The sequence below is a fragment of the Dinoponera quadriceps genome, unplaced genomic scaffold (genome assembly GCF_001313825.1).
Source record: "Dinoponera quadriceps isolate SergipeBrazil2010 unplaced genomic scaffold, ASM131382v1 scaffold619, whole genome shotgun sequence".
Lineage (NCBI taxonomy): Eukaryota > Metazoa > Arthropoda > Insecta > Hymenoptera > Formicidae > Dinoponera > Dinoponera quadriceps.
This window is the reverse complement of record NW_014554767.1, coordinates 64,656-79,923: the sequence shown is the minus strand read 5'-3', so window position 1 is coordinate 79,923 and position 15,268 is coordinate 64,656. Positions and strand designations below refer to the sequence as shown.

At 38.1% G+C, this 15,268-nt stretch overlaps 2 protein-coding genes across 6 annotated transcripts; one reads left to right on the top strand and one right to left on the bottom strand.

Moving 5' to 3' along the window:
• Positions 1-51: 51 nt before the first annotated feature.
• On the top strand, positions 52-2,990 carry LOC106741703 (cleavage and polyadenylation specificity factor 73). Its single transcript, XM_014613962.1, has 2 exons — positions 52-343; positions 446-2,990. The coding sequence occupies exon 2, from the start codon at positions 592-594 to the stop codon at positions 2,650-2,652; it is 2,061 nt and encodes a 686-aa protein (XP_014469448.1). The 5' UTR covers positions 52-343; positions 446-591; the 3' UTR covers positions 2,653-2,990.
• A 116-nt stretch (positions 2,991-3,106) lies between these two features.
• On the bottom strand, positions 3,107-13,851 carry LOC106741700 (DNA polymerase theta). 5 transcript variants are annotated; one of them, XM_014613955.1, is made up of 22 exons: positions 13,704-13,851; positions 13,153-13,634; positions 12,662-12,892; positions 12,325-12,578; positions 12,115-12,247; positions 11,549-11,750; positions 11,191-11,386; positions 10,934-11,103; positions 10,586-10,853; positions 10,172-10,502; positions 9,930-10,071; positions 9,595-9,838; positions 9,357-9,498; positions 7,390-9,271; positions 6,673-6,878; positions 6,329-6,530; positions 6,078-6,259; positions 5,454-5,573; positions 5,030-5,365; positions 4,521-4,785; positions 4,174-4,400; positions 3,107-3,516 (listed from the first exon to the last, which is right to left on the bottom strand). In XM_014613955.1, the coding sequence occupies exons 1-22, from the start codon at positions 13,783-13,785 to the stop codon at positions 3,379-3,381; spliced, it is 6,435 nt and encodes a 2,144-aa protein (XP_014469441.1). In that variant the 5' UTR covers positions 13,786-13,851; the 3' UTR covers positions 3,107-3,378. The 5 variants fall into 5 exon arrangements, with proteins under 5 accessions (XP_014469441.1, XP_014469442.1, XP_014469443.1 ...); XM_014613956.1 differs by having other exon boundaries at positions 12,719-12,892; XM_014613957.1 differs by lacking the exon at positions 12,662-12,892.
• Between the last annotated feature and the right edge of the window lie 1,417 nt (positions 13,852-15,268).

Here is a 15,268-nt window from a genome sequence, read left to right as displayed (position 1 = left end):
AAATTATTTCGATGTTCTCTACTGAACACAGCCAATGGTTATGTTCAGAAAACACAAGCGATCGATGAGCGGTCGGTGATTATTGGTTTTTACTATTAAATCTCTAAATTTAGGCCAATTATGTTGACAAATTATCCAACCGTTGCATCTTTTGAAGGCACCTACTGATCGAACATTACTAAAAAAAATAGTTGCTGTAGTTGGTCATCTAAAAAATATACGATCCATGTTACAAGTTACACGCGAATACGTTTTTCGTTTCTTTGATTTTTAGTTTTCTATCTTCAATCATAGGTTGACGTGTTATTGGAAGTTGACGATTTTATGAAAGTTAAAACGTCAGGTGAGATAATCGAAGATTGTTCTGATGTTACCGCTTTTAAATTTGTGGTATTGTATTCACATTGCGATTTCAATTATCGGTGGAACGGCGACATAACCTCAGAATTCAAAGCACCCAGTGCTAATTATTCAATACCAAGAATGGGAGATTGAGGCACCGAACACCAAAACAAAGGTGTCCAACGTATATCATTTTGAGAGCTGTGGCGTATAAGAGTAATTCAAAAGAAACCAACTATTACCTCTGAGATGTCATCGAAGAGAAAAAGCGACACGCAAGTGCCGGCCGAGGAAAGCGACCTGTTGTCAATCCGTCCACTTGGTGCCGGTCAAGAGGTCGGTAGATCATGTATTATGTTAGAATTCAAGGGCAAGAGGATTATGTTGGATTGCGGTATACATCCTGGTCTATCAGGGATGGATGCTCTTCCTTTTGTCGATCTGGTCGAAGCAGATGAAATCGATTTGCTGTTAATATCGCACTTTCATCTAGACCACTGCGGAGCTCTGCCCTGGTTTTTGCAGAAAACTAGCTTTAAGGGTCGCTGCTTCATGACTCATGCTACCAAAGCTATATATCGGTGGTTGTTGTCTGATTATATTAAAGTTAGCAACATAGCCACAGAGCAGATGCTCTATACAGAGTCTGACCTGGAGACTAGCATGGACAAAATAGAGACAATCAATTTTCATGAGGAGAAGGATGTATTTGGCATCAAATTCTGGGCCTATAATGCGGGTCATGTACTAGGTGCTGCTATGTTCATGATAGAGATTGCTGGTGTGAAAATTCTATATACCGGAGACTTCAGCCGGCAAGAAGACAGACATCTCATGGCAGCTGAGATACCGAACATTCATCCCGATGTACTGATCACCGAGTCTACTTACGGTACTCACATACATGAGAAGAGGGAAGACCGGGAAGGCAGATTCACAAATCTTGTACATGAAATCGTAAATAGAGGTGGCAGATGCCTGATACCAGTGTTTGCTCTGGGAAGAGCACAGGAACTTCTTCTCATTCTGGATGAGTACTGGAGTCAACACTCCGAATTGCATGAAATTCCAATCTACTACGCCTCTTCCTTGGCGAAGAAGTGCATGGCAGTTTACCAGACATACGTAAACGCAATGAATGACAAGATCAGACGGCAAATAGCCATAAACAATCCCTTCGTGTTCAAGCACATATCCAACTTGAAGGGAATAGATCACTTCGAGGACATCGGGCCGTGTGTGGTGATGGCCTCACCTGGTATGATGCAGAGTGGCCTGTCGAGGGAGTTGTTCGAGTCCTGGTGCACCGATGCGAAGAATGGTGTAATAATAGCAGGCTATTGTGTAGAGGGTACATTGGCCAAGACCATTTTGTCAGAGCCCGAGGAAATCACGACCATGTCCGGGCAGAAATTGCCGTTGAAGATGTCCGTTGACTACATATCGTTCTCGGCGCACACCGACTATCAACAGACGTCGGAATTCATACGGACGTTGAAACCACCGCATGTGGTGCTGGTTCACGGCGAGCAGAACGAGATGGGCCGGTTGAAAGCGGCTCTTCAGCGAGAGTATGAGGATGATCCCAACACTAGCATGGAGATACACAACCCGAGGAACACGGTCGCGGTGGAACTTTACTTTCGGGGCGAGAAGACCGCCAAGGTGATGGGCACGTTAGCGATGGAGACGCCGAAACCTGGGCAGAAATTGTCCGGCGTTCTGGTTAAACGGAATTTCAATTATCACATGCTGGCACCATGCGATTTGTCCAAGTATACTGACATGAGCATGAGCCAAGTGATACAAAGGCAGAGTGTGTATTTCTCCGCCTCGTTGCCGGTGTTGAAACACTTGCTGACGCAGATAGCTGGCAACCTTGAGGTCGTGGACGACAAGAAGCTGCGGGTGTTCAAAAACGTGGACGTTACTATCGACGGTAAGATCGTGACGATGGAGTGGATAGCGACGCCTGTGAACGATATGTACGCGGACTCGGTTCTCACCGCGATTCTGCAGGCCGAAATAATGGACCAGTCGCCGAAGATGCTGCCTGCACCCACCAAGATGGACAGAATGCACTTCAAGGAGTGTTTAATCGAGATGCTGCAGGAGATGTTCGGCGAGGATTCCGTCCCCAAGATATTCAAAGGCGAGAAACTATATGTCACAGTGGATGGTAAGAAAGCACACATCGATCTTTTAAACTTGGAGGTCACCAGCAAAGAGGACGAGACCTTCCAGCAGATCGTGCAAACGGCTGTAACGAAATTGCATCAATCGTTAGCACCGCCTTGTGATGTAATATGAAAAGTACTGGTGATGATGGAAAATTCGTGCGACTAAGAACTCGTAACAATTTCATTTTGTACCGCGCTGCGAACGAATTTATTGGTTATAATTAATTACTATTATAATTTTAATTCATCGAATCTGAACAGTCATTACTTGATAATAGATTGGTATTTCAAACTATATATACTGTTGCATTCGACAAAACAAACTCGACGTCGATCGCAAATTCTTTCGGAATAGTTAATTTGGCTTTCTTTTATTTTATATCTTTTTTTATATTACGTAGTTTATCAACAAATATTTTCGAAAAGGAATATGTTTAAGGGACATTTTTATGAAGGAAAAAGAAATGTACAGTGTATTCTTAAAATATTTTTCATTAAATATTAATCATGTAATTTGCACTAGAGTAAAAAGTATAAATATATAAAACTTTCACCAGAAAACATTGAAATCTCCATGTTATATGTATAAATATTGTTTGCAATCTTGCTTATCACCTTGATTTTTTTGTTCCTCGAGTACATAATATGTAAATGGCAGAGGAATTGAAATAATCGATTAAAATAGAATAAGAATATTTACAATCTTCATAAATATAAAAGATAAATATTATGTAAAACATCTACTTGTAAATATTGACATGATTCATACGTAATCCAGCGCGTGATCAATTATCAAAAATATATAAAAATCGAAATATAAAAACACAAGAGATAATATATAATAATTAAAAAACTTCTAAAATTTATAATCAGTTAAACTACCCCATGCAGGCCCAACTCTCACTTTCACGGGTAATGGCACAGTAAGTTGACACACTTCTTCCATCGACTCTTTAATTATTATAGCGACTTCTTTCAAGTCTGCTAAATTTACCTGGAACAATATGAAACGTTAATTATATATATTATATTTATTGTATCGTGATATTTGTACGTTTAACCCTTTGACTATCGACGACGAGAATTTTCGTCGTTTTGCACTTTGCGTTCACTGCCGCGAAAATGCATTTTCTTGTCATGAAATATTCTATTTTGTTATATTAATAGAGGTTTTTGAGTGTGCTGAAAACAATTTTTAGTCCAATTTGTAAAATGTTGCCTCAGAGAAAAGATATAGCTGTCAGAAATTTAGAATTTTTCGAATTTGTGAATATTCTCGATATGAAATATTTTCAAGTTTTACAAATGAATTAATGACTGACACAAGATACATTTAGGGGTTTATAAGTATGTTGAACATGACTTTGAAGTCGTATTTCCTTTCGAAAATATATGCTGGTAAGAAAAAATAAAAATTTAAGGTAAAAAAATAAAACAATTCAATTGAATCGAACAAAAGCTAAATTTTTACAATTAATTTGATAATTGATAAGTTTAACATTATATTCTCAATATAGTTTTTTATAGTTAATGAAATATTTCAACTACAAATATTTTCAAATATTTTTTTTATTTGATAAAATATGTGGCTGTGAAGGAGTTAAGTAACATTAGTTAACATTAGTCAACCATGTCTTTCATAAAGACTCACCTCATATAACAATTCGTCGTGTAATTGTAAAACCAAGTAACCACCCCTTTGTAACATATCTCGACCGTTGCTCCTTAGTTTACGAGCATCTTGCACCTCGGGAAATATTACAGCCGAGTCCGGAAAGTTTTGCCTCATTCTTTCTTCTATATTTATCATAGCTTTCTTAACTATGTCTGCCGCGGAGCCTTGCACTTTTGTATTTACAGCTTGCCGTTCCGCTTGAGCTTCAACATTTAACAGATACTTTAATAAATTGCGTGCATTTATATAATTTAAAAGATGTACATATACTACTCAATGCGAACAATGCAGCGTTTTGTGTTAATGTACGGCAATCGACTCACCTCTCGTAGACGACTTCGTACTTCTCAAGTCCGGAAGTTGTCTACGCCTTCCGAGTAACGTGGTCACGTATCCATCATGATGTGCTTTCTCCAACGTGACGTCCAGCCATTTATATATGCCGGGATACGCGCTCATAAAAGATTCTAAAAAGTGCTGAGCGTCGGCTTCGCTTATACATAGATTTTCAGCCAGCGACTTCACTCCCATGCCGTAAATCATGCCGTAGCATAATTGTTTCGTGCGCTGACGCATCTCATTGGTTACCTGTTTCGAGAATGAGAACGTACATGACAATGAAGATAATTATCTACTTCAAGGAACACTGAGTGATCAAGTTTGATTTTGTTTTAATCCGCGTTCACATATAGTTTTTCTAAGGGTGAAGTGTGTATTCTAAAGTAATAATAATAAAAAATATAAATATATAAATAATTTCTCTAGTAATAACATAGATTAATAAGAATGTCGTAGATTTTCATGTTGGATAAAATGTGTCAATATCTAATACCTCTTCTTCCGTTACATTATTCCATTTGGCAGCAATATTTTTGAAGATGTCACCCTGCTGTTTCATAATTTCACATAGTACCAAATCTTGTGAAAAGTGAGTCAAGAGGCGTAATTCGAGTTGGCAGTAGTCTGCAGACAGCATTACGTTGCCTAAAGCCGGTACAAACGCCTTTCTTACGCCCACAACGAGATTATTATCGCCGAAACGAAAATCCTTCGGTACATTCTGCAGATTTGGTTCCTGCATCGAGACTCTGCCTGTCACTGTGCAAGTTAAACAATTGCCATGAATACGAGAATCTTGTTGAGACAGATTTAACAACGGGTAGATGATCTATATAAGAAAAAAGATTATGCTAAACTTGTACATAATTTTAATTCCTAATTATTACAAACACGGTAAAAATATATAGTATGATTACTTTGGTTTTTGTCGCGCTTAGTTTCCGCCATAAAATCACGAGACGTGATATCGGGTTGTCACATTTCTCCAAAACTGCCTTACTCGTACTGACTTTTTTATCTTTATATAATCCTAGTACCTACGATATACACACATGAAATTATATATCATGATATAATCCCGAGGAAAAGATGTAATCATATAAAATTATATATAATTATATATAATCATATTAGTTAGTAATTTATGTATGAATTTTCTCTCTCTCTCTCTCTCTCTCTCTATATATATATATATGTGTGTGTGTGTGTGTGTGTGTGTGTGTGTGTGTGTGTGTGTGCGCGCGTGTGTGTGTGGCTATATATATATAATTATATATGTTCGCACGAAATAAAAATATTGTTGAATGAAAAACGGAAGAAATATTTTGATTAAGTGTTTACATCATGAGCAGCTACAAACATAACATACATTTATTTCAATTACATTCGTATAACAGTATTTTTTCGACGTAGGACATATATAATTATATATGATTATATATGATTATACATGAATATATATAGACAAAATTCATATATAATAATTTTTTCCCGGGATATCAGATACATAAAGGTTCAATTGTGGTTTCAAATATACGAACCTGTCCAACTTCCTTGGACGACGATAAATTAAATTTCCTACCTGCTAAATCATAAGCTTTTGTTTCTAAAGATTGCATTTCGTTTAAAACAACCGACGACAGTTCTTGCAGTGTTTTCACATTCACGCCGATACCTGATAATTCCATACAAGCTAAAATCGCCGCTATTCTCATTTCTGTGTCTACAAAAATGAACACAAACGTTAATAGGTAGCATTCTTCAGAGAGACATATATTTAAAGAAAACTTGCCTCTAAATGTATGAAGTAGCACAGGATTGAGTTCTTCCAATTTATTTGTAATACTATCCGCCATGTGCCATATGAGCACGGCTTCTGCGGCTGATCTAAACTCGCCTGGTAAAGAACTTCGCATATCCATCCCAGGGCCTACGTTGCTATAAGAATTAGTGCGCTTCATTATGAAGTTCCCTTCAGGAAAATATTGCATCACCTGTTCAAAATTCATACCTAGTTAATCTCCATCCTCCTCGCCATTGTATAAGATAATTAAAATTAAAAAAAACATAAAATAAGGTAAAATATATAAATAAAATAAATAAAATAATAAAACGACATATTCGCTGCAATCTTACCATTTCGTTGAAATTTCTCTCAGAGCTATTGGTATATAACCAATGTGCAATCATCGGATCGAGGAATCTGCATTTAGCCGAGATTCCACAACAAAGATACAATAGTTTATACGTGTTCTTTGCCGCGAAACATTTCACGTATAGAGCTGTGTCAGAAAGCAACTCTTTCAACAGAATCATTTGTTCCTTGACGGAGATTTTAGAATCTAGAAGAATCACAAAATTCAATTTCTTAGGGTGGCCTTGACCAAACTTTGATTAATCTAATCAACGATTTAAAATCAAATATTTAGCCAACCATTATCCGTTTTATCTTATTAATGCAGACAGAAACGTGAATTTTTCCATTATATCGTTGAACAAGTTACAAAACTGAAAATTGGCGTCAGAAATGATTATTATTCATCGATTAGTTTAATCTGAGTTTCTTGAAAGTCATCCTTTTCTATCCGTTTCTATCATCATGATTTAAACTTGATCGACGATTAACTCAATTAGAATTGACCAATCGCATTGATTAGTTCAGCTAATTGGCCAGTGGCGATTAGTCAATTCTGTCGGGTCAATCGTCAATTAGATTCATGATGGTAAAAACGAGCGTTAGAGAGACAAGTTTTAATGATTGGAAAGATAATTGTTGTACGATGGACTTTTCTGTTTTGTTAGTTTTTTTAGTTTTTAATTTTTAATACCAATCGAGATTCTTATTTCCCTTACCTTGCGCGTTAATGAGCGAAATATAATACGCGATATTTTTTTCCCAGGAGATCGCAGCACCGCGAATCTCTGTGCTGCCATACGTATAATTTACGGGCTTCTTTAGTTTTCGTTTCTTCCCTGAGTCGGTGACACAGACCCTCGATCCTATGTTATTCGTGTTGTATGCGTCGCAATGCAAGGCGAACGCGACGCTTCGTTTCTTCAATACCTCGCGCTTGAACAGACTGAAAATCGCCCTATTGTTCGCCACTTTCACGATGTTCAACGTGTTCCAATCTACAGTCTCGCTCGACAGATCCATATTGTTATCGGATCGCGATACGATCTCTATCTTCGGCTTCACTTTTTCCCTTGACACACTCAGCTGCGTCTCGTGCCGTTGTATGACTCTGAAAACCGGCTTTGTCGAGCCGACCGCTGCTTCCTCTTCGGAATCGTATATGACGCTACCCGAGGCGAAATCTTGCGGCAAAATTTCTTTCAACTTCGGCTTCATCCTCTTCTGTGCGCTGTCTTCTGCTGCGCCGCTCGGTACACCTCCCATGGGAGAATTAACACGATTATTCATTTCCTTAGTGTTCTCGGTAAGCTTCTGCGAACGCATCGTGTGTATTCTCCTCTCCAACTGCGTCTTCGTTCGATTCTTGTTACCGCTGAACGGAGACTCAAAGTGCTGTGAAGCAACGATGATATTGTCCGAATCGGATCTGTTGGAATCCACGGACGTTTTCCGCTCGCTTCCCCTGAAAACGATTACATTCGTCACAGGCGATTGTGAGCTCGTTATCTTCAGTAATTTGGACTTTAGCAACGCTTTCTCCTTATTAGACGCGACAGTCGTGCTTTTTTTTACGCCCATGTCACACGGATCTTCTTTGTTATTTTGAGCCTTCACATTTCTTGGAATGATGGATGCACTCGTGTTCACGATGTCTTTGATTTTGCCTTGGAATACTTCTTTACTCATATTCTGAACGTTATTTTCGACCACCTTCTTCGACAGCTCCGCGAAACTGTTCCACGAGTCGTCGTCCCACGACAACACGCTGTTCTTGGGTAGCAAATGAGCCGTGTCTGCTGGAACGTGCGCATCTGAGTTATTGTCATTGCACGTTTGCACACTGTCGTCGCTCGGACCCACAGATTTCTTTTGCAACGTACTTGTAACGTTCGACCTGCTCTCGAATGCACTGGAGTCCTCCAGTCCAGATAAGTCCATGACATTTTGCTCGAGAATGTCACACATCTGGGTGTCGAGATTCAAGCTGTCGTCAAACAGACTGGGACTCCTCGAACATGATGACTTGACGTGTGTGTTCAGAATAGACACGCTTGTATTTTTGTCTGTTTGTTTCTCGTCGATATTTTCGACTCGGTTTGAACTCGAGATCTTTAATTTCTTCTTAGGCATGTTCAATGTAATATCTTTCTCTTCTTTGTTTCTTCTCTTCGTCTTGCTGCTGTTGTCAATTTCAGAATCATTTTCCTTCTCTTTAGAATTGTTTAAATCTTCATCGTCCTCTATCAGATCAGGACTGCTTATGTCACGAAAATTTGACGAATCTTGATCATTCTCCAAGCTTATAAGTGATTCACTCATTTTCTTTTTTTCGAGTACGAGTTTAGTTTCGACGGTTTCTTTGCATGTATTTGTGCTGGAAATGTCACCCTTTTGATTTTCCCTACTCGCAGGCTTACTACATAGCGAATTTTCCGCGACGGATACTCCTTCTTTTGTAGACGTTGAACCGTCTGTATCTATCCTCACCTGAGATTGTTCTTGGGTACTGGGCGTATCCTTAATATTTCCTGCCTGTGTATTTACTTGCAGAGATCGCTCGTTTTGCTCCCACGGAAGTTGTTCAAGTCCCAGCTCTTTCTGCAAATAATCAATATATCGTATTATTAGATCGCAGTTAACAGATTAAATTAATAATCATCCTAGAAGTATGAAAATTACAAACCTGTACCAACACCCGTGCCTCTTGGACCAACAGAATTGCCGCTTGCTGCGGTGTGAGCCCGTCTCTTCCGGTGACAAACACTGTCCTCACTTTATTTCTTTTTTCCGTCTCAAGTGCATATTCTCCTTCTTGATCTTTCTCACTGAAACATGCATAAAAACTTATATCAATAAAAAGAAAAGGAGAGATACAATAATATGATTTATAAGATAATTCACATGTCAAAAAAGGAATTTACCTTTCAAAAGGAAGAGCATTATAAAGTGCGCGTTCGACGTTAAGTTCGTTGGCGACAGCCAAGTCCGCAACGCACGTTATCCCTTGCTTGTACAGGCTTCTCGCTCGCAGACCATTTAACATTGGAAGACGCAGCAGATCCAGCAGTTCCCTGCAGACGCCGAACTGCAATCTCGTTTGAAATTGACTGATCAACAACTCCATGCAGTCCCAGCGCAACTGCTTGCAAAATTGCGTGACCATACCTAAACGAAGATGATCGGAATGAAATTAGATTAATATCGATGGACAATTCCGTCAATATTGCATTTCTCGGCACGGTAACCGTTGATTTACCAGCGTACGTAGAGGCGGACTGCTGCAATGTTTGCAATACTCCGCGGCAACAGCCGTACTTTTTGCAAACCGCATTGAGCGGAACTTCGTTCACTAACTCGTGTAGTGCCAACGCACTGTAGAATCTCTTATGTATATTCAACTATAGTGCAGAACATTCGTATTAGAGACCACTCACTACTTCGGGATTCTTATATTTTATAGTAGACAAGTTTTATCTGCGATAGGTAAACAGTGATTACCAATTTCCCAGATCTAACAATTCCTCGAATAGCCGACAATAGGAAGCGCTCTTCCACTCCGACGAGCCTACCAACTCTGCGCTCGCTTTCCGACATCGTGTTCCACAATTCATGAAACGTCATCCAGTCAACATTTTCGATTTGACTACCGGTACTAAGTGGTGTCACCAGATAAACCACGTGCAGTTCTGTGTCCAAAACGAAGCATCTTCTGGCCTTTTGTAACTCCTCGAACAGGAACAATCCTTCCCTGGGAGGTACGGAAGCGGCCAGGCACGCTTTTCCAAGCGACGTCGCTATCCACCGGGATTCTTTCTCTGTAGTCTGTAATCTATACACGATAGCAAGCGAGAATGGTTCAGTTACATATTTATAGTAAAAGAAAGATTTCAAGAAATAAAGGTATGTACTCACAATAAAAATTCATTGTCCAATAAGAATTTAATCGCTTTATTGGAGAAAGTTTGCACGTCAGAGGGATCGCTCAAGCTCAGCAAAGTGCAATTGATATATAATTCTAAATCTTCCGAGGTGTACAAAACCTCGCTGGCTATGGCTTCTAAAAGCGCTCTTATCAATAGTGTGGAATTGTTGAGGCAGGACTCAATCGGGTCTAAAGTCGCAGACAGCAACGATGTCGCCGCATTGCGTTCGTTCGGCTTGCATATCAATATACTTTCTCCTGCAAAAGCGCAATTTTCGATAAAAATAACGAAGACAAAATATCACCATACTCTGCACATATGCCTCGCGGTATCTTACCTGTACTGTCTTTCCCCATGCGGCCAGCACGTCCTATCATCTGTTTGTAAGTCAAAGTGTTCAGCAAATTAGAACCAAACATGGGCGATCTTATGATTACTCTTCGCGCGGGTAAGTTCACACCGCTGCTTAATGTCGACGTCGCTATGAGAACTCTCAAGGATCCAGTTCTAAGATGATAACATCAATTTTGAATTAGTGTTATGGTTACACATAAATCTACATTAATTGACAAAGCAAACGTAAAGGATCGTTACCTGAACGATCCTTCTATGATGTCGCGCTCTTCCATCGTGAGCCCGGCATGATGAAAAGCGATGCCGAACGAGATCGTGCTCTTCAAAATACTGTCCAAGCCACTTGGACTGCGCTTTAGCTGCTCCAAAGTTTCGTAGATCAACTCAGGATTGATCTCCTTTTTCAACATTTCTCCGGACGTGGTATTTCCACAACCTATCAGATATGAGAGAAACAAAGATATAAGAAAAATATATATTCTTTGCAGTTATGTTTTGTTATATATATGTTTTACGGACAAAAAGAGGAAAGTATAAAATTGTAAAAAATACATGATAAGGAGGACGATGTTTATTCGAGTTTTGATTTGAAGCATACCTAACTTGAAGAAAGTTGCTGCGAGTTGTTGCGCCAATTTCTCACACCATTTCTTTGTAGGACAGAAAATTAATACGCTGTGGCCGGCGTTTATCGTCTCGATACAAAGCTGAAGAATATTATCTGCATCCGCTTCCAATTCTGGCAATACTGCTAATTTTCTAACGAGACTAAACTTGTTGTCATATATATTTGGCCCTATCTATAAATGTGGAAACTGTCTTGAGACTCCTGACCCCTCACTGTAACCATATCTGAATCGTGAAGCAAGAAATATGTGATTTATTCCTGTCCGATATTATTGAGATAAATTAACTTCCTTGCAAGATAGTTCTTAGCACGTTTCACAGATCTATCCTTGCGAAAAACTAACTGATTTCAATGTATACCGTAAATATAAATCATACATGTGAGTTCTTGCTTCTGATATCATCACAGTACAGTATGATCACAGTGAGGGGCCAGGAACTTTAAGCAGTATAAAAATAAAACTTATATTATTTAGTTTTTTAAGCAGTGTAACATTTCTACATAGATAACTTAGGTAATAACAAAAACTTTTTTACCTTACAATACTCATTCAAAGGTATGGGGCGAAATTCAGTTTTATACAATTCAGCATCTAACCATTTAGCTAACAAAGATAGGTTTGGCAATGTGGCTGACATGCCAATCAGTTGTATATTAATATCGTCGTTGCTGAAACATCATCAAATTATTAAAAAAATGAGTCAAATCACTTTATGAGACACGTGCAATCATGTTGTTAAGCTCACCGAATAGTCATATACTTCAATTTCGTTAGGAGCAATTCCAGAAGATAGCCACGATGAGTATCGCCAAGTAAGTGCAATTCATCTATTACCACAGCTCCCAGACTGCTCAGATCGTTCTCTTCCATCAAACGATTTACCAAAGAATTTGCTTTTTCTATGGTTGCTATTGCAATCTGAGTAGCAGCGAATCCTCCGGGTGGTGCAGCACCTCCCATAAACCCCTCCACTCTTATTCCACTATCAGACAATAAGTCCTGAACACCAAATTTTTTTTCTTTTAATAAAACTGTACTGATCAAAATGTTTAATATAAAAGAAAATGAGTTTATAATCTTACTTGGAAATAATACATCTTTTCTCTGACAACAGAAACAAATGGTAAAATAAAAATTACTTTCTTCTGCCTTTCTAAGACAGTCTTGATTAAAAGGATTTCAGCAATAAGAGTCTTTCCTGCCGAAGTAGGTGCAGAATATACAAGATTCTGTTTATCCTGCATTATCTTATGGTTTGACAAACACTCCATTTGCCATGTAAACATATTTTCAACTCCATGAGCAATATATTTCTAAAAAATAACAATAACAATATTTATTAAAATTACATGTATATATATATTTTTTTTATAATTATTTTAACTTATATAAAATTTATATAATTATATGTATATATATATATATATATATATATATATATATATATATATATATACACACACACACACATTTAATATTAATAAATATCATTATTGTTATTTTTCAGAAATATATTGCTATATATATGTTATAATAATCTAAATCTCTATCAATATAAAATATAATCTAATACCTGAAGAATATTTGGTGGTAAACCCCATGATCCTAATTTGCATCGATCCTGAGTACAAAGAGGCAAATACAAAATGCTACCTGAACTCTCTTTGTCATATGTACAATTATTAGCTGATGTTGCAACATAGCTATTACTAATTGTATCTTTTTCATTATCACGAAACTTATTTTTCTGAAAATGTTCTATGTTAAGCTCATCATTTTCTTTTATAGTATTAAAAGGACGTTTCTTATTCAAACAGTTCACATTAGTGTTTTTACTGCTTATTTTATAAGAATTTCTATTATTTTGGGATATGAGAATTTTGTCCTTTTTCAAAATATTTGACGTCGAATTCTTCCCGCTATTAACATTAAGAGATATAACACTGTCGTCGAAATACTTTCCGATGTCAGACTCATCCTTTCTTAGTATTTCTCTTTTGATTGCAGAATGTGACAGTTTCGACTTATTCACGTCATTATCTTTGTCCCCGAACTCTGGAAGCAACAGGTTCTGTTTCAAATATTTACTCAAATCGTTATTGCTTTGCTTCTATAGAACTTTACCTTTATTTTCTTTTTGCAAAATTCTATGTTTCTTTTCAACGTTTAGACAGGCAAACAGAGTATCATCGCGAAAAGGTTGCATTATTTTTCCACCGTGACGAGCTTCCCAACGTTACTCCGAGACGATTTAAATCGTTCTAGAGCTCGATTCTTGAATCATTCGTAACTATTCGTGAACATAACCTGCGAATGATAATCCAATAAGCGTACTACTTTTCCGTAAAAGCAGTATGCTCATTGGATATCATTCGCAAGTTACGTATACAAATAGTAAAGCCCGTATCAGATTACGAATTGGAGATTGAGATTGAAGTGAATTTGATCAATCAGTACAAAGTTAACTAAACTCAAGTTTAGTGAAATTTATTAACTTTGCACTAACAAATTTCAATTCAATCCCAATCTTCAATCCATAATCTGATACAGGCTTTACGAATGGCTATATTCAGGAAACGCAAGCAATACAAGATCAATGAGCGATCAATGATTATTGGACATTACTGTTAGATCCCTAAATTTATACTAATTATGTTGACGAATTATTCAACTATTATATAATTGTGTTTTCTAAATGCAACCAATAATTCAAGAGAGTTTTTCAGTAGCGAGATTCTATAACCGTCTACCGACAACTAGTGGATCATATATATGTCGTTACGCAACTTTTTTGCCATATACTTGCGCAACAACACATTCCCTAGCCGACGATTGTCAATAGACGGTTATGGTCTGTGGTCTTCTATAATATGTCGTGCATCGGAGTTAGATGTCGGAACACAACCGCTAGTCCAATGAGATAATTTATTTTTCGAAAGTAAGTTCTCCCTATTGGACCATCAGCAGCGTTTGACATCCGACTCCGGCAAACGGCGAATTGCAGAACAGACCTACCATAGAGATATAAGAATAGAGGGAACAAGCCTGTAAGTGGAAGTGATAGAGGCAAAGAGAGAGATGGATGCCGAGTGTCCTATCTGTCTCTTTCTAGTCACGCGCTGGGATTGGCTGCCGCGCCAACGACGATATAGCTATACATTTTTCTCCATCCAATTCAAAGAAACTGTCATTGCTAAAATGATCACTGCAAATATATGCTGTTTTCACTTCAAAATACAAAGGTAATTGAAGTATATTCAACCATTTACGCCTTATATCTACATCCTTCGAAAGGGATACGAATCAGAGCGCGTCCGCGAAAGAACTGCTCTGTACGACTGGGACGAACGAAATGACCGTGTTTGTGTTTGGCTTAACGGCTTCTGCCCATAGAACACGACACGCTTGCCACACAGCGGAAGTTCACACGGTAAACTTCTAATTCTTGTCGAAAAATGTTGATTGACTACCGCACGAACTTTCGCCACGAGATAAGCATTGTCGCACCTGTAGGCAGATTTATATGAATCCTTAAGGCTTGCCACCATTTTGGACAGATGGTGGGAACCTGGCGGTAGGGTACGCCCTTGATGAGCACAAACTCATGATCATATCTTACGAAAAAAACAATGGAGAACCCTTTCAGGGCCGTTTGATGAGAGGAAAGGAAAATTAAAATTTTCTGGTTT

Excerpts from the sequence above, each read along its gene's own strand:
- LOC106741703 (XM_014613962.1), top strand. The coding sequence starts at position 592 with ATGTCATCGAAGAGAAAAAGCGACACGCAAGTGCCGGCCGAGGAAAGC.
- LOC106741700 (XM_014613955.1), bottom strand. The coding sequence starts at position 13,785 with ATGCAACCTTTTCGCGATGATACTCTGTTTGCCTGTCTAAACGTTGAA. Across the intron at positions 5,574-6,077 it reads CGTCCAAGGAAGTTGGACAG|GTACTAGGATTATATAAAGA; the intron begins GTTCGTATATTT and ends TGTATATCGTAG. Across the intron at positions 3,517-4,173 it reads ACGACGAATTGTTATATGAG|GTAAATTTAGCAGACTTGAA; the intron begins GTGAGTCTTTAT and ends ATATTGTTCCAG.